The following is a 25,437-nucleotide window of genomic DNA, read 5'->3' as shown; positions in this document are numbered from 1 at the left end:
ACTTTTCAAGAACATAAATGACATTCTGTATTATGAATGTTGAGAATTACCCTCTATATGACAAATAGCTGCAAATAAATACACTACATGATTTATTTATTGCTATTGAACGAGTTTCTTAACTTGTATTTACATCCTCATATATAATACCGACCTACTGTGAAAATTATCTCAGATGTTATATTTTAAACATAATAATTACTATGTTCTGCAATGATTATGTTATATATACACAACTTATGTATTCTAATGTAATTATTTTATATAATTTTTCATGCATTGCGGAAAATATAATTTTAAAAAAAGGATTAGCCTAGACGGGATTCGAACACTCAACCTTATGATTTGAAATCCGACAGCTTACCAATGAGCTAACACAACCTTCTAGCGATGTATAACGGATCTCAAGATAATTATGACATTCATATCCATTACAAACGCCGTTTCTGTTCTACTTTGACTTTTATTTTAGTATTCAGGCGATAATTATGTTCTATTTCTTAACTTTGAGCATTCTTTTACATATGGAAAGATTCTTTAACGTATTTAAATGTTCCATTACGTATGGAGAGCTAAATGACAAACAAGCATGTGCTGACATTAAAAAAAAAAGGTTTCGAAATATTGTATCATTAAGTATTTCAATCAATGTTGCTTTTTTAAACACTTGGTAACAAGTCTTATTATATTTAAAAGAAGAAAAACACATCTGCAAACTTTCTCCCGATTGCAAAGGCTGGCTTGGAGGTTCGAACCTGGCTTACTTTTTCCCGAAGATACCCGAAGCTGGACTTAGAAAATTATTGCCTCAAAACACCAGTAAAGAATGCGCTCAACCTTTTTGAGACAAGGTGTACATCCGTTTGGCATGCTGTTGACGAATATGTTAAGGAGAATCTTGAAGATCTGAAAGAATCATTTAGGAGAAAAAGTCTCTTTTGCGGGACCTTCAACAGAGTTGAGGAAAAGATTCACAAAATGCTTCGTGTGGAGTATTGTACTGCAAACGTTGACATTATGCAAAAATGATGAAAAACGAATGGAAGCTTTGGAAATGTGGTTGTGGAGAAGAATGGAGAGAATTAGTTGGTTCGAGCGGAAAACAAATGAGATGGTACTAGAAGTGGTGGGAGAGAAAGGAACAGTTTTAAATATTAGAAGAAGAAGAGAAACTGGTTGGGAAACTGTATCATGAGGGACGTGCTAGAGGGTTTAATGGGAATAGAGAGAGAAGGGGGCGAAGAAGACCACAATTAATGAACGATATCAAAACAAAAAAAAATCATACGTGAAGACAAAGAGGTTAGTGGAAGACCGTGGAGCATGGAAGCGTCTCAGTTGCGGCAAGTGACCTGCCAATAATGATAGAATACCTATGGTGATGATGATACTAAATCTACAGTATTGGCAAGTATTATGTATGAAAAAATAATAAAAATCTTCCAATGGTTTATTTCTCAAGCGAGCTTTTATCATTTGGCTGAACCGGCATTTGTGTGTCTCTGTGTTCCATGATAACTGTTGTAAAACTTACACAATTTTAATGAAACTTCCTGTGCGATTTCCCCAGATCTTTGGAAAGGCCTCCGTTGTTTGGAGTTACAATTCATTAATAACAAGGCTGTAAAAAGGAGTAAAATTCACATCACGTTGCAGGTTTCCACATATACATACAAAACAATTTTACACTATAAACTACATAAGAGTATTCAGTTGTGATGTGATGAGGCATATCTTTTGTTTAAGTCAACCACATCATCTTTGTTGGTGTCGTTCAAGTCGGTCAAGGATAAGCATATAAAAGGGGGCAAGTTCCCCCAAGTTCCTTTGTTTGTTTGTTTAACGTTCCTCTTCAGTACCGAGGCTATATAAAATGTAGACCTACAGTTTAAGAAATTGCCGCAATGCGTTCAGATGTATAGTTATTAACTAAGAAACTAACCTTATGGCCTATGGAACACGAAGGTTCAATAGCGCATTTACGAAAGCTGTAAGTTGACTTCTGCTCTTAGCCAACTGGATCCAGTTTGTACTTTGTATTCCCCTTTCTGCGAGACCCATCTTAATATTGTTCTCCTGTTTGGGCTTAGGTCTTCCTAATGGTCGTTTTCCAATTTGACTTCCAGTTAAAATTTTGAAAGCATTTTTACTTTATTCCATTCTGGCTACATGACCTGTCCACCTGAGCCTCCTAGATTTGATTACTTTAACAATGTTTGGTAAACTGTGATATGCCCATCTCACTCTCCTAGACTTAGTCATTCAAATAATGTCTGCTAAATGGTATAAATTATGTAATTCCTCGCTACGAATTCGCTCGCTAAATTATGTAATTCCTCGGGTCTGATTGCTCGCCTCAGGATTTTATCCTCAAATACGTCTAGTCTTCCCTCAAAGTAACAAACTATGTTTTCGCAACCATGTAGTACAACAAACAATTATCATTTTATACACTGTACAGGGTGTTTCAAAAAGAACCATGCGATTAAAAATTTTCATAATGTAGAAAATAGACACTTCAGATTAATTTTATTACAGAGCTGATCGTGATTTTTTTCCTTTTGTACACCAAATCAGAAGTGCTCAATATCGCCCCCTTGGGATATACGATAGATTTTTGACACAATTTTTGAAAGCCTGTCATATGCGCGATATATATATATATATATATATATATATATATATATATATATATATATATTTGACACGTGAGAATGACCAATAGATTTCTTTCTACATAAACAACCTGTGTCTTGGATTTGGATTTGTTTATATCATCGCGTATTGCTTTTAGCGGTAGAAGTTTTAACTCTATGATATTTCCAATAAAATTTACGCTGATGAGTCGTTACGGACTCACACTTTGTGGAGCGTAGAACGTAAAACGGTTTCTGCTGTACAGTCAGCATCCTGACAAACAGTGAAGTAACAGGTGATGGAATCGCGCTACTGCAGCCTGCCGCAACCGTGCGAAACTTGACAATTCTTTCTTTCCGACGGTTTGTTGTTGATTAGGGATGCGCACGAGACGAGTCAAGACAGAATTTTCCTGACAAAATTTGAGTCGAGACACAGCTCTTCCAATATAGAAGAATACACTTTTCGAGTCGAGACATCACTTTTACAGCACATTTTCGAGACGAGACAGCGTCAAATTTTGTCTCGTGCGCATCCCTATTGTTGATTCAGAACAAATAAGAAGCTGCATAGTTACGATTGCTTGAAATCAGTTGATTGTTTTTGAAACAAACTGTATTTTAAGCTTCAAATTCTTCAATATAGTTCCCGAGGACAAAACAGTTTGAACTGATTAACAACATGAAATCCCTGTTTTCAGTCGACATGCATTTTCTTGGTATGGTTTTGGTCTGTTAATGCCATTATTATTATTATTATTATTATTATTATTATTATTATTATTATTATTATTATTATTATTATTATTATTATTATTATTATTATTATTATTTTGAAATTAAAGTCTGCTATTTTAAGATACTGAAAGGACTATGCCCAAGCATAGAACTGGACTATGTTTAGTGTTGTACGTAATGTGATTAGCACCTATGTTCTTACCGCCGTTGATTCCATACTTATAATTCAGTTTGTTTGATAAATATGTCAGGATGCTGAATCAGCACGGACATTTTTTTTACATCAGTCGGGGATCGAATTCAGGATTACTAGAACGGAAACACACGCTGAACGTGTGAAGAATATTTTGAGGTACGACTTCTGAATATATACAAATGGGTTTCCTTGGACATATGCCAAGCAAAACGAAAAAAAAAACTTGATTTTAAAACATCCGGGTTTCCAGTGATGACGTGCAAAATATGACCTCAGAATCGAATCATAGTGAACGAGAAACAATATTGTCAATAAAAACACAAAATCTCTGAACCCACGCACTTTATGGCAACTTACATTCATAATCTCCCCTCACACTCCGTTTTGTTACTAATATTGTGCTTGTGGAATTGCTAATAAGTAATATACAGTTACAGTACAAAGAACAAAAACATGTTTTTTCATGAATCACTTTATTGTTCAGTCATAGATGTTGTTTTCCTCTGATTCGTTATCAATTGTATTTCTGTTACATACACATGAATGACGTATACTCTCTATATTGTATTCAATTTACAAAATTAAAACCCCCTGAAAACAACACTGAACTACGATCCGCCTAAATAAACCATGCCGTTTGGATTTTTTGTGAGAAGTTTTAACCATATACAGGGTGGGCCATAACTCATTTGACGGGGGCCTTGCTTAGCGTAGCCGATAACGCTCTCGCCGTTGGTGGAGCGGTCCGGAATTCGATTCTCGGTGGAGGCACTGGGGCGAGAAAGTGTAACATCTATTTCTAGCTAGCCATCCTGAGTGAAGTTTTCCCTAGGTTTTCACACCAGGCGGGGCATATAGGTCCCAGGCCGCTTCTTTCCTTCCCCCTTACCCGAACTAGTGTGCTCGCCGAAGCACGCACATCATCCTTCATATGCGACGGGCTTAAGGCCATAGATGCCAGAAATGTCAGGAAATGTTTATAAATATATAAAATAAAGATAACTCGACAAAAAATTAGGGATGGCCAGTTTCGGAATTTTTACTTTCCTGAATCCGGAAAGTAAAATCGGAAAATTCCGAAATTCGGAATAATCCAATTTCGGAAAAATCCCGAAATTCGAAAAAAAATCCGGAATTGGGAAAATAAAATTTCCGATCCCGGAAAATTTTGACCATCTCTACAAAAATCTATTTGAAATGTGTTATTTATCAACTACGAAACTATAGTTATATGAAATTATATTATTAAATTACGTTCTTTAAATGTAGTATACTCCATTATTTGCAACGCCTGAACTACATCTTTAGAAACAGAAGAACATATTGCATTACTAATGTTGTTGGATATAGTTTTATCAAATAAAGTACTAGTATATTTTAAAGTGCTCAAATTGTTGTCCGTGGATTCATGGGAGTAGTTTAGCGTATACTCAGGACTTTGCAACTTAAACTAAGTTGTATTTAACGTTATTGTAAAAAATAAGAGTATATCAATCTATATTATAAAATTGAAAGTGACTATGTTTGTGACTCTTAATCTCTTGAACCGCCCGACTGACCTCAATGAAATTTTCAGCGTAGATGCAGCTCGAGCTTGGGAGTGTTTTTAGCTATTTACTTTGACAGTAAAACTTAGGGGAGGGGAAGGAGGGTGAGAGAGAAACAATAAATAAAACTTAATAACTCTTGAAACCATCAGACCGATCTCGATCAAATTTCCAACATAGATGTGGTTCTGGCCTGGAAGTGTTTTTAGGTATTTACTTTGACATTAGAACTTAGGGGGGGGGAGGAAGGGTGACATACAAAAAATAAATGAAACTTAACTATTGAACCACCAGACCGATCTTGATCAAATTTTCAATGTAGATGAGGTTCGAGACTGGAATGATTTTTATCATTTCACTTAGACGGAGCAACCTAGGGGAGGGAGTGGAGGGGGAAATATATAAAAATCAATAAATATAAAAAAAGTGATTATGTTTGTGAATTGATAACTCTTGAACCATCCAATCAATCTCAATCAAATTTTCAACATATATGAAGTTCAAACCTGGGAAGTTTTTTTGCCATTTCATTTTGACAGTAGGTTTTAGGGAAGGGGCAGGGAGAAGGGGAAATATATGAAAATGAATTAATCTTAGTAACTCGTGAACCACCCTACCGATCTCGATCTAATTTTCAACATAGATAAGGTTTGAGCCTGGGATGCTTTCTCCATTTCACTTTTACAGTACACTGAAGGGGAGGGGGGGAGATATATGTCAAAAAATTAAAAATAAAAGTGACTGTCTTCATCACGCTTAAACTACCCAACCGATCTTAACCAAATTTTCAATATAGATTAAGTTCAGACTTGAGGTGGTTTTTATCATATCACTTTAACTGTAAAACTTAGGGGGGGAGGGGAGGGGACAGATAAATAAAAATAAATAAAACTTAACAACTCTTGAACCACCCGACCGATGTCGATCAAACTCAACATAGATGAAGTTCGGGCGTAGGATGTTTTCATCATTTCACTTTTACGGTGCAATCTAGGGGAAGGGGAGGGAGGAGATATATAAAATCAGTTTATATAAGACGAGACTGAAAATGACTATTTTTGTAACTTAATAACTCTGGAACTATTCGTCCGATCTCAATCAAATTTTCAAGATACATGAGGTTCGGATCTGAAAACATATTTGCAATTTCACTTTAACGGTAGATCCTAGGGGAGGGGAGAGGGACGTATAAATAAAAACTAATAAAACCTAATAAATTTGAACCACCGAACCAATCTCGATCAAATTTTCAACATACATGAGTTCAGGGGCAGAGACTGCTTTAGGCTATTCAGTTTGACGACGCAACGTAGGGGAGGAGGAGGGGGAGAGAAATTTCAAAATGATCAAAAATGACCGATATTAGTGTTTAATCCATAGTTTTCGGGGTCGATGAGAGAAACACTGACACTTCTGATGCTGTTTTGAATCCAAGTTCAGCCCTGATAGTTGGTTTGGGAGAGGGGGAGTGTACAGCGTAAGGGAGGGGGATAAACATTTAAAAATGATCGAAAATGACTAATATTAGTGTCGAATCTATAGTTTTAGGAGTAGCTGAGATTAACAGTGACAAATCTGATTCCGTGTGTCGCAGCAAGGAGGAGGGGAGGGGGAGCTATATATAATAATGATCGAAAATGACCAATATTAGTGTTTAATCCATAGTTTTCGGGATCATTCAGATAAAGAATGACATTTCTGATCCGGTTTAAATCTAAAATCAGCCCCACCATTTGGGGGAGGGGAAGAAAGAGATATATAAAAATGATCGAAAATGGCCACTATCAGTGTCAAATTTATAGTTTTCTGGATTCCTTAAATAAATAGTGGTATTTTCGATCCAGTTTAAACCCAAATTCAAACCCACAACTTAAGAGATATTTAAACGTTATCGAAAATAACCGATATTATTGCTGAATCCACATTTTTTTGAGGTCGCTGAGATGAACAGTGACATTTCTGATGCTGTTTTAAGTCTATTTTCAGCCCTGACACTTGGGGGATGAGGAGGGATGACATACATTAAAATGATCCAAAATGAGCAATATTAGTGTGCATTTAAATTATTTATTTCAACCCAGCGAAGCGGGTAGTATATGCTAGTTATGTTATAAAATATAATTATGTTATAACATTTTGTTTCGCTGCTGTTAATGAAGCTGGTTATTGTCATTTAAAAGCACTAAACTTAAGTTTGTATGGATAGATTGTATACCTCAAAATATGTTCTTACCCTGTATTTCAAGAAATGACTAGTGTTTCAAGATGTTTCTCCTCATTTTTGGATCAAAACCTCCAATATATCTCAGGCAAAAATTTTCTTGTAAGCCTTATATCTGGAGAACTACATATAGTGTAGCCAAACCCAAACTATCACTTAACTCAGTATGATGTGCTTATTCCGTAGAAAAAATACGAAAACATGATTTAGGGGTCGTTGAAAAATGTTGTGGACCTGATCCAAAAAATCCAATATATTTCATTCAGTCAAAAATTTTCCTCTTCGCTTTATATCTGGAGAATTATAACGGTTTGATTTTTAGTAATGGCAGCAACGGTATATCTTAAGAAGTGGAGTACTTACAAGGTTCGAAGTTTTACAGGCCCTCGATGTAATCACCAGCATTGTGAATCACGCGTTCCCAGCGATGGGGAAGCCGCTGGATGCCGTTGGCAGTGCCTAGTCTCTGGATAGTGCGGATGGAGTGATCGGTCACCCGAAGATGATCATCAACTGTACGGAAGCGTGTCTCTCGAAGTGGTTTCTTCATCTTCGGGAAGAGGTCATAGTCGCAGGAACTTAAATCTGGAAAATACGGGGGGTGATACAGCACTCCGAGCCCCAACGATGCAACAAATCATTGACCGTACCTGCTGAATGTGCCCTTGCATTGCCATGCAGAATGATGGGTGGGTTCGTCAGGAAGTGGCGTAGTTTTCGTTTTAGAGCTGCTTGCATATTTTTTGCAAAAAATTGCAGTAGTACTCTGCACTAACCTTGGGGGATGGTATGGTTTATGATTACACCATCCCAGACGTATGCAATGATGAGCATAGCTTTCGCATTGGTTTGGGCATTCCGAACTGTTGTTTTTCTCGGTGACTCAGGATGACGCCACTCGTTTGATTGCCGTTTCAGCTGTGGTTCATACGCTCTTTCCCAGATTTCATGAATAGAAGTGATCCGTCGTACGAAGGCTTCACTTTCACATTGTTACTGCTCCAAGTGTGTTGGAGCGGCATCATATCGCAGCCCTTGTGTTGTTCAGTCAGATTATGTGGAACCCACCTTGAGGCGATTTTTACGCAATCCCATATTCTTCTTCAGAATTTTAAGCACAGTCGAATATGCTAGTCCTGTATCGTTGGCCAATTGATGAACCGCGGTGTTCCGATCCGCTAGCACTAACGCATTCACGTTGTGCACATCTTCTTCCTTACAGGAGGATGGCCGGAACGATGCATATCTGTGACATTTTGTCGTCTGTCATTAAAGATTTTGACTGACCTTGTTAATGGTAATGCACTTGCACCGCAAACATAATCATCCTGAAATATAATGGATAATGAATAAAAAAAAGAAAAAAATGGCAATGATGATAACCCGTTCCGGTTTAATTTTTCAGATACCGGATCTGAAAGACGGGCCTGAGCCCCCCCCCCCCCAAAAAAAGCAGTACTTCGAAGCACTGTTTTGCATTCCTACCTCCAGCGCATTCAATTTTCAACCAGCTCCTCTGATCTTGCTTCGTAAACATGACTGTATTCGGCGATCACTCACGCAGCGTGAGTACGTTTTCGTTAGCACTACCAAAGTAAATCAGCAAAAAAAAAAAAAAAATAATAAATAAAAATAAAAAATAAAAAATAAAAAAAAATAAAATAAAATAAAAAAAATAAAAAAAAATAAAAAAAAATAAAAATCAACTTTAAAGTGGTTTTATAGGGAACTAGAAAATCTTTCCCATGTTATTTATATGGAACACCTTTTACTCTCCTAAATTATTGAGCATTTTCTGTAGGGTTACAATGATTAAATTTGACATGATTGCAACTTTCTAGGACTAAAGAACAGGAAAATTGCCAAAAGTGAATATTTTTAATTTTTAGTGTGTCTAAAGAGGGGATGAAAAATTTTCCTATGTTATTTAAATGGGAATTTTTTGGACCTATAATCAATGGTAGAGCTTTCATCCGGTGCTTGGGGTCCCTGGTTCGATCCCAGCTCGCGCCGTGTGGACATTGTGGTGGACGAGCTCGTGGGTTTGCTCGGGGTTCTCCCGTTTCCTCCCACTTCCTTCATTCCACCATTTCACTCATTTCTTATTATCACCGTCTCCTTTAGCCTAACCGGCATAACCGCGGGACGTAAAACTCAAAGATTTCATTTCATTTCATGATTTAAAATATCACTAATTGACCTTAAGGGGATAATCGCGATTTAAATATTCGTAAATCAGAAGAGATGTAAAAGTTAAACGTTAAAATAAATCCGATAATTCCTAATGCAACCTAATGAAAGCAATAAAACTCCTTATGCAACATTTTCAAAGCTAAGATTAACAGTTATGTTCTTGAGGAGGGTTTATGGCAACATAGATTATACATCCAATTATCATAAGTAGTACCTCTGACAGCCCCGCATTTCACATCACCATCGCCCTTCATCCTGACAAGTGGGCATTTCACTTACCCACAATGACTTTTCAGGCGTTCCAGTGACATCAATATCTCAGTTTGGGTTTGGGATCATGCTTCGGTGAACCTTGACTATCACCATCAGCAACTATCACCATTAGAGAATCAGAACTTATTTCTGTATTAGATAATGTGGGTAACTATAGCTTTTTGTCTATAGAAGACGGAGAGCGTTTCTGTGGTGCCCGTGGTCATGGGTTCAATTTCCGGAGAGGCACTCAACAATTTCGATGTTGACCCAGTATCGTGAGGACAATTGTGGAGTTATCTTATGTAAGAGGTAGCGGATTCCAGTCTAGAAAGCCGACATTAGGGACTTCGGGTGTCTATGCGTTGAATACACATCCCCAGTTTCAACGTAAGCCCGCTGGTAGGAACCAAAGGACAGTCGTACCAAGAATTTAGTTTGTTTTAATTATCATAAATGGTTTCTTTATTATTAAATTTTATCCAATATTTTCTTTTCAACTAGTTTGGGAAACTCAGAGCTAGCTATTTGTTTTCTTTTTACTTCATGTTCATAGTTAGCACAACTAATCACTAAGGAAAAACAATCTTTTCAATAAAATTCGCTTCGCGTCTTTCGTACCTCTAAGTTTAGTTATTTTTAGTTTTTTTTTTTTTAAGTTGAAGGGCGGTTTATTATTTTCCCCTCGCTTTCCCTATTTTTTTTCTAGTTTTACCTATGTTTCTTTGCACGGACATTGCGCCTATACGCACGTGCTTAGTGTGTTCGTTTACAAAAGCGGGCCATTTTCCTGCCACTATAGAAAGTAAGAGTGCATGTATCAAAGAAATATTAATTGACGTATGTAAGTGAATATATCTGTGATGAAGTCATAATTTCTCAGTTTTTGCATCGCACATAGTTTCCTCATCCTCATTAATCTCTTCACCCCCGCTTCCTGAATTCCAGTTCTAGTATTCTTTCTTGATGGGGGACTGATGTCTCATGTAGGCTTATTAACTATAACGTCAGCAATAAAGAAAGTACGGTTTAATTTGCACTAATTTTAAAACATTACATTAATTAAATAATAATAATAATAATAATAATAATAATAATAATAATAATAATAATAATAATAATAATAATAATACGGAGCGAGCTCAGGCTACTTGTTAGGATTCTTGCTTCGCAATTGGATAATACCGGGTTCGAATTCGGAGACCAGCCATCCTGACTGAGGATTTTCCAGGGTTGTTCCTCAGTTATACTGGGCAAATGCTAGGTTAGTACCTTGATCGAAGGCTCTGGAGACCTTCCTTCCATTCCTTTTCCAATTTGTTGTCATCTTTTGATTACTACAGTGTAAAGTGGCCTCTGAGGATGTATCTGGTAGTTTATAGTAAATAAACAATAACGACGTAATATATGTTCACGAAACGTGTGGGTTAATTTAACTACAGCCTTACAGTCCCAATAGATAGCTAAAGTTTTAATATCAATTTCCTGACTTTTAAATACTATTTTCATATTGTTTCAGCTTTCAATTTTCTCATGTATGTTCCCACCGAGAATTGAACCTCAGATCACATGAACAAATGCGAATGTGTTAAGTATTTTTGAACACTTTAATATACAAAACACAAAACGCTTCAATGATACGATGCATGGATATGTTTTGGTTACGGCCTGCAATGTATGATTAAAGAAACCTGGTGGGTGAATATATTTACTCCTTCAACGAACTCCTGACCTCAGAAGGGCAAGCCATAAGTTAGGTAATAAAGTCATACAAAGAACACAACCATATCGCTCTCCTGAAATTCTCATGTGTATGTTTAAAAATCTACTTTTGTTCCACGGCAACCAGTCTATATTTTTTTGTTGTATATACCTTCGAAGTGAAAGATATTCATTATTACATTTGTTGATGGTTGGACTCTAGTGAGTCAGAAACTACTATTAATAAAGAGTTTGTTTTGTCTAGTACTCCTGCGATGAAAAGGGCCTTATCTAAAAGATATTTCATTTGTATATGAGAAAAGAAGAAAGTTTATTTTCTAAGAATAAAATAAATATTTTCAATGTGAAGCTAACATTAATTTTCGAAGAGGAGCTAAACAGAAGAATGTGTTACCATTTACATCAGTTTTCAGACAGTTCACTATACTCTGAAATGGGAAGAAATCAAACTGGGAAACATTTTACTAAAGAGACTTCGACAGAAAGTGCATGTAAATATTGCAAGATTAAAATAAAATAAAGAACAAAGGTAGCACAAACGTGTTATGGAAACATTTAAAAGCACAGCAACCTACTATATTAGTGAATCCGTAAACACTTTTGACGAATTTTAGATATTCGATTTTATCATCTCAATTTCAGATGTAGGTTTGGATACAAATCAAGATCTGAGATTCGAATTTCGGATCCGGGATATCCTGATCCGAAAATTTTTGGCCATCCCTAGCTGATACCAATTGTGAACAGTCTTCAATGCTACCGCTTCATCACAATACACTGACTTTAACATTTCGTGAGCTTCTTTGGCATACTTTTTTCAGCTTAGAACAAAACTTAATGCTGGCACGCGACAGACACTCTTAACGCGTTCTCATTCTTCTGCCTCTGGAAGCTAACTAACTCGTTCAAACTCGACACTGACTGTACCAAAGGTTTAGGCTACCAGACTTACTAGTAGACATGGATTTCAACTGCATTCACCGTACTTTTTGATCACACCTTGTATACTACCACTTCCGGTTTCAGTATTAATGGAGAAAATAGGACGAAAATAGCAAACAAAACTCCTTCACGTGGTTTACACGTGGCACTGTTACTTGTTAGGTATACAAACATTCAGTTGTCTGAACATTGTGAAAAGCGACGAATGAGGTTTTGCCCACCTCTATGAGATTCGTCGATTGGTATCTGCCCCATCCTTGAAAATTTGTTCCGTTAGAATTAATGTAGTAATGTTTTAGATTAAGTGTGTCTAATCAATTAAGTAGCAGATAGTTTTCTTTTTCTTGCAAAGATTTGATAGACTCCGGAGCCGAAAATTTGACGCCTACAACCCGAGAACCAGAGGGCTGCACACTATAGTACTCAATATCCTTACTAAACTGGTGAACGTTTATTTCAGTGTCACCTTTGGTTAAGATTGATCAAGTTTCATCGATCATTTATATCTTTGTGATTGTTTACTCCCAAATTACGATTAATACAAACTTCTAAGCAAAAATAGTTTATTTCTTAAGCACATTTACTTTTCAGTAAAACTTTCCTTGTCCTTCATTTCGTTTTAAAATATCAGTTTGGAGAGTTCATAAATGTGTTGGAGAAATGATTTTGCTGCTCTGTATTATATAGGAATACGTAGCAGATAATGGACAAATTCTGTAGAACCATTTGATGCAGTAGCTACACATGTGTACCATGAACCGAAATAATAATATATTTCGACTAATAAAAACGTCATAAGCTTTGTTCCATTTAATACATTAGTTCGCACTTTGATTTAAAATATAAATTTTGTATGAATTTCCATTTTCGTTTGCTCACACAGGACATCGATCAGAAACAGTTCATTTAGTACAATAGAAGTAACTAAAAGTTTGCGTGGTGGAAACTGTAGTCAGAGAAGTTAGTTGGCCTTCAGGAATCCTTTCTATTTTTCTGAGTTTAACGTCCTATGCTCCAAGTCGAAGTGAAACCGTGATTATGGTAATGAACAAAATCGTATCATGAAAAGAGTGGAAGAAAACGGGACAATCCGAGAGAACTCTTATCCACACGGTGTTTGTTTACAACTAAGCAGACATGACAGGAGCTGGAATCGAACCTGAGACGTCATTAAAAAGTTTTGAGTGTTATTCCTTTGTAAGCCATCACTTTGTACTATTTTTTTTCGCTAAAATTGTATTTATTATTATTATTATTATTATTATTATTATTATTATTATTATTATTATTATTATTATTATTATTATTATTATTATTATTATTCGCAAAAATGTTGGTAGGCAAGAAATCAACAGTATATAATACATTCTACATTTCAGGAAATTGGTAGAAATTCTTATGTTGAAGAATCTATTTTTTTATCTATATCTTCGAAAGTTCTCGGCATCTTTGAACGAAATAAAGCTCAAATCGAAAAGAACTGTATTCTCTATATTTTGATTTAAATCCCGAATCTGTATCGTTAACACGGACTGAGTTATCCAAATGAATTTAAAGCCTAATTTTTCATTTTACCTAATGTATCAGATCAAATTCCATGATATTTCTCCAATGATGGATCATCTTTGCCATCATTACAAAGCGTACAGAGTTGCTCATTCCTGGCCACGTGGTCAATGCATGTAATTTGTATGCAGGTGGTTTCGGAATCCATTCCCGAGAGGAAAGTTTACCTTCGATCTCCTTTCTATCTTTCATTTTCGTCTCTATCCGTTTGTGGTGAACAACATCGTGTCCGTGGGTTTTCTCGGGGTACTCTAATTTCCTCCCACTTTGTCATTCCATCATAATTCAATTACCTTAATCATCGTCTCCTTTCGTCTTAAGCGCATAATCGTAGGACGTTAAACTAAAAAAATCATTTCATTTTTCATCTCTATCCATTCACGCTTATTGCTGCTATACCTATTAAATCATGCCATTACCCATCATCTTTTCGTCTTTTCGGTCTTTCTCGTTTCTCTCCATACATTCTCTGATCTTCTTTAGCATTCTATCTCGTTTCATCGTTTCAACATGTCCAAGTCATTTATTATTTGCTTTTATATACTTATTTCACTGTATTGTCTTAGTATCTCGTTTATTTTCAATTCTTCAAATATTTTTTCTTGTATAGGCCCATCGGGTGGGCCATAAGTCCCTTATCACCCCTTGTAAAATCCGTGTTCGTGTAAAATAGTGAACAACAACCATGTAGTAACATAGTAGGGCAAAGGGGAAGTTGGATTGTGATGGTGACCAAGATGGTGGCCATCTTGAAAGCCGCCATCTTGAATTCACGTCAAGATTTTAAAATGGGAACATGGTCATGTGGCACATAATTTTAGGCTAGAACTTAAAGACAAACACAATGGGGAAATTGGTTTGTTGATACCTTAATTTGTTCAAAAGTTACAGGCATTTCAAACTGCTAATTTTACCTGTCACGCATGGCGGAGCACGTGCTCTACGCGGCCCCCATCCCGAGTTATGCACAAGGTAAGTCGTTCAACCCAATTGTCCATGACCCTCAAAAGAGTTTCTGGTGAAATATCGGCACAGGCTGCAAATATGCGTTCTTCCAGGTGTTCAAGATCCCGGATCTTTTCGGCGTATACGAGTACCTTTGCCTTCAGATGACCCCACAGATAAAAATCCAAGGGCGTCAGATCTGGTAATCGTGCTGGACATTTAATAGGACCACGGCGCCCAATCCAACGTCCAGAAAATTGTTCATCCAGATAGGTACGGACCTGTAATCCGTAATGCGGAGGGGCATCATCCTGCTGGAAAAAGAGTGGAAATGTGCCGTCCACGGACAATATGGAAGGGAGGATGAGAACCCGCAACATATCCAAATACCGTTCAGCAGTGAGGGTACCAGGAATTATGAATGGGCCAATTAATTTGGTGCCCCATAGACCACACCACACCATTAGTTTGCCTGTACCTACCATTTTGCAAGGCTCAACCCACTGAGGATTTGTCGGGGACCAATAGCGACAGTTTTTCTTATTCACTTCCCAAGTGACATAAAAATTGGCCTCATCAGAAAATAAAATTTGTGTGGAAAACAAACAAGAACATCGATAGTGTAGTCGATGGTTTTACACGCATACTACTCTTGTGGATCCATGACTGCGTGTATACTACCAACACTTGCTCTTCAACACTTTCTCCTGCGTTCCTCATTGTGTTTCTCAGTGAGAGGAGAAGGAGCTGGCAGATAAGATGACGTTGATAAAAGACAGGGGAAGTAGGGTCCTTGGTTCGATCCGTGTCCTAGTAAGTTTGTGGTGGACAACATCGTGTCCGTGCGTTTTCTCGGGATTCTCCCGTTTTCTCTCACAATCTCATTCCATCAATCGTTTCATTATCATCCGTCTCTCTCAGCCTAAACGGGCATAATCGTGGGACGTTAAACTCAAATATTTCATTTTCTTTTGCATTAATTTAATGTGGTAGGTGTAGGACGAAAGAGATGAAAAATATTGCCTACCATAACACGCGGGAATATTTACTACTTTCTACATGGCATTTCCCCTTTAAAGTGGCTTTTAGGTTCTTTTCACTACGGACAAGCCAGTCCACTACGGACCACACATCATATTACTGAAGACTGACCGTAGAAGTGACCATTTAAATATATATATATATATATATATATATATATATATATATATATATATATATACAGTGGCGGATCCAGGATATGATCAAGGGAGGGGCTAAACCATAATTTGCCGTTTTATCCAGTGTAAAGCAGAATTGAAGCCCATTTTATCTAGTGTAAACCTGAGCGTCAAGGGGGGGGGGCTATAGCCCCGTAGCTCCCCCTTCGATCCGCCCTTGTATATATATATATATATATATATATATATATATATATATATATATATATATATATATATAATATACATCGACATTTTATTGCGTATGTAAATAAAGCGTCTGAATAAGATTTCGAAGTGCAAACTAAAGCTTAGTTTTCAGAAACTAGATTACCAGTAAGAGCACAATACCTTGTGTGTACCCTCTTTCCTGATGCATCTACTTGTTTCATGGTATTAGCCGAGAACATTATATATACACAGAGTAGTCTTAAACCAGATAAAGGCTTCGCTCCCAGATCCCTGCGTTTGCTCGGCCTACGGCCTTGCATCTCATATGTATCAGCCCTTACTTCTTAATATTCTCCGTAATCACTTGTAATTTATTTTTACATTAGCCTTTGTTTTGTCATTCAAAATGTATCTAATGTTGGAAATTTTTATTTTAGTGGTTTTGCTAAATAATGCTATAGAAGGGTACAAACATACCGAATTTCCGGTTTTTAATCTAAAAATAAAAAAAATGAAATCTTTGAGTTTTACGTCCCACGGTTATGCTGATTAGGCTAAAGGAGACGGTGATAATGAGAGATGAGTGAAATGGTGGAATGAAGAAAGTGGGAGGAAACGGGGGAACCCCGAGAAAACCCACGAGCACGGTGTTTGTCCACCACAAAGTTCACTTGGCGGGGGCTGGGATCGAACCCGGGACCCCAAGCACCAGAGGTGAACGCTCTACCACTGAGCCACCGCGCCCCCGGTTTTTAATCTAACAAGGGACATCACCCAATTGTCCGGCTCCGATTTCAATGAAATTTTTGTCGCTGATAGAGGACATGTATTCATTACTTGTGATGACAGAAATTTTTGCCATGGTGCATGTTTTCTATTTTTTAATATTTTTTAAATGTTGTGATGTGGTTAATAGAGATTACTGCAGAAGTCCCTTACTACCCTTTGTAAACGGAGTGTTAATGAAAGAACAACCATGTAGATACGTATAGGGCCTAGGGGGAAGTCGTATGGTACGTATGACCTTGACGGAAGCTATCTTGAAATCCGCCATTTTGAATTAAGGTCAAGTTTTTTAAATAGGAATAGGGTAATATGATACATAATTTCGGGCTAGAATTTAATCAGGAAGACAATGGTAAAGTTAGTTTTAAGATGCGCTCATTTGGTGAAAAGTTACAGGCATATTAATTGTTTATACTTACTATGTGCGTAAGTCCCTGACCTCCGCTTCTAACCCGCGTATTAATGAAAATAAGTGGATAAAGGTTTCGGTAATACATATTATGCCTAGAGGGAAGTGATACGATAAGGGTATCATTGACGGCAGCCATCTTGAAATCCGCCATTTTGAATTAAAGTGAAGTTTTGGAAACTGAAAACCATAGCATGTGGCACCAAATTTTAATAGTAAATTTTCCCCAAAAGCCAATGGTATGCTTATTTTTGTTCTATAGTTAACCAGTATGAATTTATGACTCTTCTAATGTGTACAAAACGTCCATTATTCGATCTTTAAAATTGGCAACACTCCTAATTTTCACCGCATGTTTTAAGATTCCAACTGGCATTTTGCAATTGTTTCCATGGCTCATGTTTTCTGAATTTATTACATTTTTTTAAGAGTTGCGATTTGTCAGTTCATGAATAGTGTTGGGATAAGCATCCAGCAATCTTTCTGAATTTTGAAGACTTGCCATGTAGTTATTAATTTACTAGGCAGTGTAACTATTTATTTTAACCCAGAGTACATGAGAAACCTATGGACCTATGTGATGTAAAGAAATACAAATGAAATTATAAGAAATTGGTGTAACACGAACTCAAAATTATCATGAAATGTAGCCTATATGTTGCGCAAACGACAAACAGTATTTTCTTTATTGAAATAAAAACAACTTTACAACTTTAAAGGAACGGCAGCAATGATAGAAAATATCAGAGAGACATAATATGACTGTCACATTAAAATTACTATTACTATTAATGACTGTTACTATTAAAATTTGGTGCCACATGCTATGGTTTTCAGTTTTCAAAACTTCATTTTAATTCAAAATGGCGGATTTCAAGATGGCTGCCGTCAATGATACCCTTATCGTATCACTTCCCTCTAGGCATAATATGTATTACCGAAACCTTTATCCACTTATTATCATTAATACGCGGGTTAGAAGCGGAGGTCAGGGACTTACACACATAGTAAGTATAAACTATTAATATGCCTGTAACTTTTCACCAAATGAGCGCATCTTAAAACTAACTTTACCATTGTCTTTCTGATTAAATTCTAGCCCGAAATTATGTATCATAATACCCTATTCCTATTTAAAAAACTTGACCTTAATTCAAAATGGCGGCTTTCAAGATGGCTTCCGTCAAGGTCATACGTACCATACGACTTCCCCCTAGATCCTATACGTATCTACATGGTTGTTCTTTCATTAACACTCCGTTTACAAAGGGTAGTAAGGGACTTCTGCAGTAATCTCTATTAACCACATCACAACATTTAAAAAATATTAAAAAATAGAAAACATGCACCATGGCAAAAATTTCTGTCATCACAAGTAATGAATACATGTCCTCTATCAGCGACAAAAATTTCATTGAAATCGGAGCCGGACAATTGGGTGATGTCCCTTGTAAGTACCTAAAACATGAGATTATATGTCTAAAATAACGACCATTTAAATAACATGGGGAATTTCTTCATGTCCCCTTTAGATCCCCTAAAAATTAAAAATATTCACTTTTGGCAATCTTTCTGTCGGTTAGTCCCAGAAATCTATAATCATGCCAAATATAATCGTTGTAGCCGTACAGGAAGTGTCCAATAATTTGGGGGTGTCGAACATGTCCCATATATGTAACATGGGAAAGATTTTTGAGTTACCCACAAAATCCCACTAAAGTTGGACATTTTTATTTTTGGTGATTTACTTCGGTAACAAATACCGAACTTCAAGTTTTTATTCCAATTTCAAGTACGCAAAACATGAGATTATAGGTCTAAAAAAAAAGGCCCATTTAAATAACATGCGGAATGTCTTTACCCCCTTTAGACCCCCCTAAAAATTAAAAATATTAACATTTGGCAATTTTCCTGTGGGTTATTCCCGATAAGCTACAATCATGCCGAATTTCAACTTTCCACGTCAACCAGAAGTACTCCTTTATTTTATGTCAGTTCATGTATATAGTTAGAATGGGATAGGATATAAAAGATACGAACTTTTGTTTCTTGTTGAATGGTCAAAAGTAGTGCTCGGTTTAGAAAGCGCTTGAACAATGTAGAAACAAACTAAATCCGGGGTACCATTTGGTCAGAATATGATCCAGAAAATGAACATTTATGCGAAATTAAGTTATTGTGGTTTTGTTGTTAAAAATGAGAGATCACTTCGTACATTACGTAATTCCTATTTCTGCTTCTTGACACCATTACGAATTCAGCACCTAATAAAAAGTTCAATATAGACAGTCTCAACCAGATTAAGACAGTTTAGAATGACAAGTTGTTGTTATTTGGTTTTAAAATGTGATCGTTATTACCTTTTCCTGTATATGTTTGTGATACGTATTTTTTTATGCCCATGTAAAGGTGAAGTACATATTATTTAAATTATTATTATTATTATTTGCAATGGAAAACACTATGCATACTTTATAAAGGGGCCGTGGTGGCTGAGTGGTAGAGCGTTCACCTCTGGTGCGTGAGGTCCCTGGTTCGATCCCAGCTCTCGATAGGTGCACTTTGTGTTGACAAACACCGTGTGCGTGCGTTTCCTCGGGGTTTTCCCGTTACCTCCCACTTTCTTGATTCCACCATTTCATTCATTTCTCATCATCACAGTATCTTTTACCCCAGCCGGCATAATAATGGGACGTAAAACTTAAAGATTTCATTTCATTCTTACAAATCTTATAAATTGAAATTCAGTTTTATTTTTGTCTAGTAATTTTGCTACACTAAAAGGAAAATTAAAAATAAAAATTTGGTTTGTTTTTGTGTTCAGTTTAGCGTCCCTTTGAGCAGCGAGACTATATGAGACCACTATATCACTATATCGTGGATATACAACTTACCGTGGGATCTGAACCACATGAGCTCCCGCCGGGAATCGAACCCGGGTCTCCCACGCCACAAAAATAAAAATAACACTATATATATATATATATATATATATATATATATATATATAGATAGATAGATAGATAAATAGATATAATAGTAATGAGAGATAGTTAAAATGGCTGAGGGAGAAGTCCTATATTTCACGACCTGATTAAAATGAACGTCGGAACTTACGAATTTCAAACATTTGCTTTAGCTTTCCTTAAAAAAAAGAAAAGAAAAAAAGAAAAGAAAAAGAAAACCTAACCGGAACGTATATCTAAAGTTTTTTTTTTTCTTTCATGAAATGAAGTCTTAAGAGTTTTTAACGTTCCATGAGTATGCTTCTTAGGCTGAGAGAGGCGATTATTTAGGCGAATGATGATGGAAGAATGGGTTGAATGGGAAGGTGGGAGGAAATTGTAGTACGCTGAGAAAACCCGCGGATACGATATATAAAGTTTAAAATTGAATATGAACCACACATGTTCCCATGGAGAATCGAATCCGAGATCAGATGCACTTGAAGCATGCGCGGTAACTAGACGGAAGCTCGTATACAAATATTAGTGAATGAGGGGGGGTCTTTTATGTTGTGGAAGTGGAATACTGGTGATGCACCTGGGATTAGAACCGAGAATCTCGTGACTCGGGGAACTTAAAAGCGCGCGAGTGGATACTACAATGACTCGCGTCTTGGGATACCTGTGGTAATCACGGAGTCCAGAAGTTGGTGGAAAATAGGGAGAAAAAAAAAAGTTTTGTACGCATGCGCGTTCGTTGGGAGACGAGACTGAAAACACGCGAGAGGGTGCATCTTGTTAAAGACCCTTTGACATGAGCCATAAGAACTAGTACTTCCTTTCTTCCTTTCGTATTCTTTTTTTTTTTTTTAAAAAAAAAAGAAAAAGGTAATAGGAATAAGAGCAGAAGAAGAGAAATGAACAGAGACGCGCGACCTAAGATGTAACCTATACGTATGGAAGTAGTTAGTAAAAAGCGTAAATGGGTGTATTTATTTCAGCGGCGAACATTTAAATAGTTTTTAAACTTGTGTGTTATCTAAAGCAAAGGCTTTTGGCTTCACTCCTTGGTTGTATAAGCTTTAGCGAGGGTAGTTTTAGGTTGTAGTGCGCAGTTGCAGGAGTCCGGGCCTTGCCATTAAATTAGTCTCCTAATGAAATTCAATAACATAAAGCAAGAGAGGGGGGAAAGGGTAGAGCTGACTCATAGCTCCCACTCCACTTCGCTTCCAACACAACCTTTTGCCTCGACCAACGCAGATGCTAAATATACAGGCAATGCGCGCGCGCGATAGGTTTATGTATATATACGGTCCCTCTTCTGAAAGTCTTACGTCCCCCACCTCCTTTGCCACCCGCTGAAAAAACATCTTCTAGAGCGCCTCGTGGTGCGTTTTCTAGTCTCTCAGCCTCATCAATAAATCAATGCTACATACATTATGTATAATAAACTTTCGTTTCATACCCCCTGTATTACATATACATTTTATATAAATATATGATAAGGCCTGCAGTGCAAGGGAAAATCGACCATCGTGCCTCGCGCTCGTGGAGGGGAGAGTGGGGTGTTGTGTTGAGCTCTCAGTCGGCAGAGCGTTGGTCGGTTCCCTCGAGTTAGAACGAAGAGGCGAACTCACAAGTGGAGAAGGTTGCTGGTGTTCTCGGTTAGAAACGCGCGCGGGGTTTTTAGAGACTACGTGCATTTTTCAGTTCTTAACCGATTGTGGTTTTTGGTCTCTTTCCTTCTCTTATTTATTGTGTATGTGTGTGTGTGTGCGAGTTTTGGCAAAAAACAAAATACGTTCTTTTTTTTGGTTTTATTCTGTCTTTAGTTTTCAACGTGTTACTTTTGTACCGTGACCTTGTTTTGTTGAATGGGCGTCGTTTTTGACTGGATCACTCTTCGCTTCTTTGCAGACATAATACAACAACAACAAGGCACAGTCGGAGGGCGACGTCCTGACTGGGACTGGACACTCGCTTAGTGAAGGCAGAGAGCGCCGTGCCGGGTGCTTGTGTTGTGTTTGTGATCATTGAGGACGAACAGGCAACGTGCGTGCTGGACATTGGCAACCGGCAGCGGAGGTGCCGGCCCTCCTACGAGGGCACAACGAAGAGGACCTAACGGTGGCTGTTTCATAATTTTTTTTTTCAATTGTTCCCATCAAACCACAAACCTACCAATCACATCTTCCCAGGTGCCGTGTTGATAACTAGACGACGGAGTCTGAATGTCTGGACTGTACCAAACTTAACATTCCCATAACTTCTTAATTTAGTGTTGACTCTTTAAAAGGGTTTGAGAGAGAGATTCCTAATTAACAGTCAAAATGCAGCACTGTATGGCATCCCCTCAGCAATTTTGTTTGCGTTGGAATAATTACCAAAGCAACTTGACAAATGTCTTTGACCAGTTGCTCCAGAGTGAAGCGTTTGTCGATGTCACCCTGGCATGTGATGGGCATTCTGTCAAGGCCCACAAGATGGTTCTTTCTGCCTGCAGTCCATATTTTCAATCATTGTTTTTCGACAATCCCTGCCAACATCCGATAGTAATTCTGAAAGACATCAAGTGGCCAGAAATGAAAGCAGTTGTCGAATTTATGTACAAAGGGGAGATAAATGTGTCTCAAGAGCAGATTGGACCCCTATTGAAAGTGGCCGAAGCACTGAAGATCCGAGGACTTGCTGATGTCAATGGTGAGCCCGATGTCAATGATTCAATGGGCAAGAAGATGGAGACTCCTCCAGTTCCCCCTGGAAGCGGTCTGATGAGACCTATGGGAGGCTTCTGGGGGCCCCATGGACCCCAGCATGACGATGACCCATTATCCCCTTCCCCAAACACCCCAGGGATGCCAAGGAAAAAACGCAGACGAAACTCGGGCGAACGCAGCAGTGTGAGCAGCCCGGAAGAATCCAACCACAGTGCAGCCGAAATTGTTGAGACATCAGTGGACCTCCCAGGCGCCACTTCCACTCCTACTCCTGGTCTTTCCCCTCAGCCACCCCCAATCATCCAGCCACCTACTCCAGGAGATCCTGGGCACCCACCGCCCCCAGGACCTTCGCCCGATGAGATGGAAATTAAGCCAGGCATCGCGGAAATGATCCGAGAGGAAGAGAGGGTGAGTACTTAGACTTTTCTTTTTACCAATCTTAAATTAAGTTCAAGTGTTTCTCATTTGTTTATTGTGTTCATGTGACGGCATACAGAAAGTAAAGAATCGGAAAGCAAAGTTCAAAATAGGAAGTCAACAAAGTGTTAAAACTTTTTTTTTTTTTTTGATATATTAAATATGTATCTGTCCTTGTAGACAGTGGTTATTTCTAGTACAAGGGCTATATATATATATATATATTTCAGGTTGTATTGGCCGTAAGTAAACTTATTTCAATAGTATTACGGCACAATATTGCCTGAACAGTAAAGTGATAAAATATTTCGTGAACATTTTTATTGTTGTAACTTTTAAGAAGGCTGGTTCTTTCCCATTTTGAGAATTTAACTATTGTGACAATTGTTGTGACTTAACATTGGAATGACAACCGTCATAATGTGTATTTTCGGTTTGGTTAGAAAAGTAGCAGTGTGGAACATGGCTCGACGGAAAAGTTGTATTTTCGGTTCTACAAGCAATTTTATTAATTTTCCGGTGGATAGTGTGAAGCATTACGCACGCCGAAACAAGTAGTTTGCATAACAATCTGCAATGAGCGGTGACGTTCTAGGTATAGCATTACTCAAATTCATCGACTGGTCATACTTCCCTCCTGTAGTTAGGAGTTGACGCTGTGTTTCTTTTTGTCTGTCGTGCGAGGACTCACACACGTGGTTTATGTGCAACATTTCCACCTTAATACTTCTCGTTAGGTTGTCCCCACATTTAAGAAATACCTGCCAAAGATACACATTTTTTCTTTCTTTGTGGAATCTAGTGTAAATTAACGTATTTCAATCAAAAATAGGTTTTATGATTCATACTTTTTTACTCTCTTTAAATATGTTGCGGCTTGAGAGGGAAACTACCTTCTGCGCATGTCACGTTTTTTTCTAAGTATTTATTTCCTAATTTCTGAAAATTAATTTTTTCCAGTGTAATTTCAATTGGTGAAATGAAACTTAGAATTAGGCATTAAGAAAGCATTTTCATACCCAAGTGTTACCGGGTTTAGTACCCAATCTGGTATTTTGCTTTTCATTAAGATGTTAGCAACAAGGGTTTATTGACATTTTTTTCGTAATAGAGATATTTATACAGGGATACTGTTTGTGGAAGTGTAATACGCGTGGTATATCGGGAATAGAGAATTTGCTTCTGAATAATTTGAGATTTCCTGACAAAGATGAGAATTAAATCTCAGCTACTTTTTTAGATGAATGCACCAAACATTTAGAATCAAGCGATGTATTCACTTGATATCGCAGTTCCCCCTATTTCTCGTATTTTTTACGCATCAATATTGGTTTTGATCGTTTTTTACCTGTATTTTCGTTTTTAATACTGTACTAATTATAAATTAAGAAAAAAAAACTGAATACAAATTCTCTTTTGGGAAATTAAGCGTATTGAAAGTTTTTTTTTTTTTTTTAAATCAATTGGTGATTTATCATGGATATCATTCATATGTGGGTTACACATATGAACGACATATGAACGACATTTAAGGAACTAGTAAAACCATCTCTTACGAGCTTTTGTTGTTGTGAAAGTACTATACCTACCGCAAATATAAAGTTTTGTGTAGAGAATTTACCTGTACTTCAAGATTCCATTTCTATTTTATGTATAATGGGATTAGGCGGATTAAAGCGCACATTTCAGCCTTAGTGGCGGTAATCAAACCCAAGAACGCTCAATCGTGAGTTGATTTATAGCATTGACCCTTAAGCCACATTAGTATATTTTTTTCACGTTCAGAATGCATCCAATGTCAAAATCTTTCACGTTTGAATATTAACCCGATT

The 25,437-nt window shown here is 37.2% G+C and overlaps 1 protein-coding gene across 4 annotated transcripts in view; it reads left to right on the top strand.

Moving 5' to 3' along the window:
• LOC145674559 (protein bric-a-brac 1-like) overlaps positions 1 to 25,437 on the top strand; it is a 1,152,100-nt gene that overhangs the window by 762,594 nt on the left and 364,069 nt on the right. For 3 of the 4 annotated variants that reach the window (XM_081744738.1, XM_081744734.1, XM_081744736.1), the window contains one exon: positions 22,386 to 23,596. In XM_081744738.1, coding sequence (XP_081600864.1) covers positions 22,799 to 23,596 — 798 coding nt within the window. In that variant the 5' untranslated portion in view covers positions 22,386 to 22,798. Of the gene's footprint in view, positions 1 to 21,770; positions 23,597 to 25,437 lie in introns of those variants that run through there. The other variant, XM_081744737.1, reaches the window with a different exon arrangement.

Source organism: Thermobia domestica, chromosome 17, assembly GCF_964235325.1.
Source record: "Thermobia domestica chromosome 17, izTheDome1.hap1.1, whole genome shotgun sequence".
In the NCBI taxonomy this organism is placed as follows: Eukaryota; Metazoa; Arthropoda; class Insecta; order Zygentoma; family Lepismatidae; genus Thermobia; species Thermobia domestica.
Note: the sequence above shows the minus strand (reverse complement) of the source record. Positions and strands in the feature narration are given on the sequence as shown.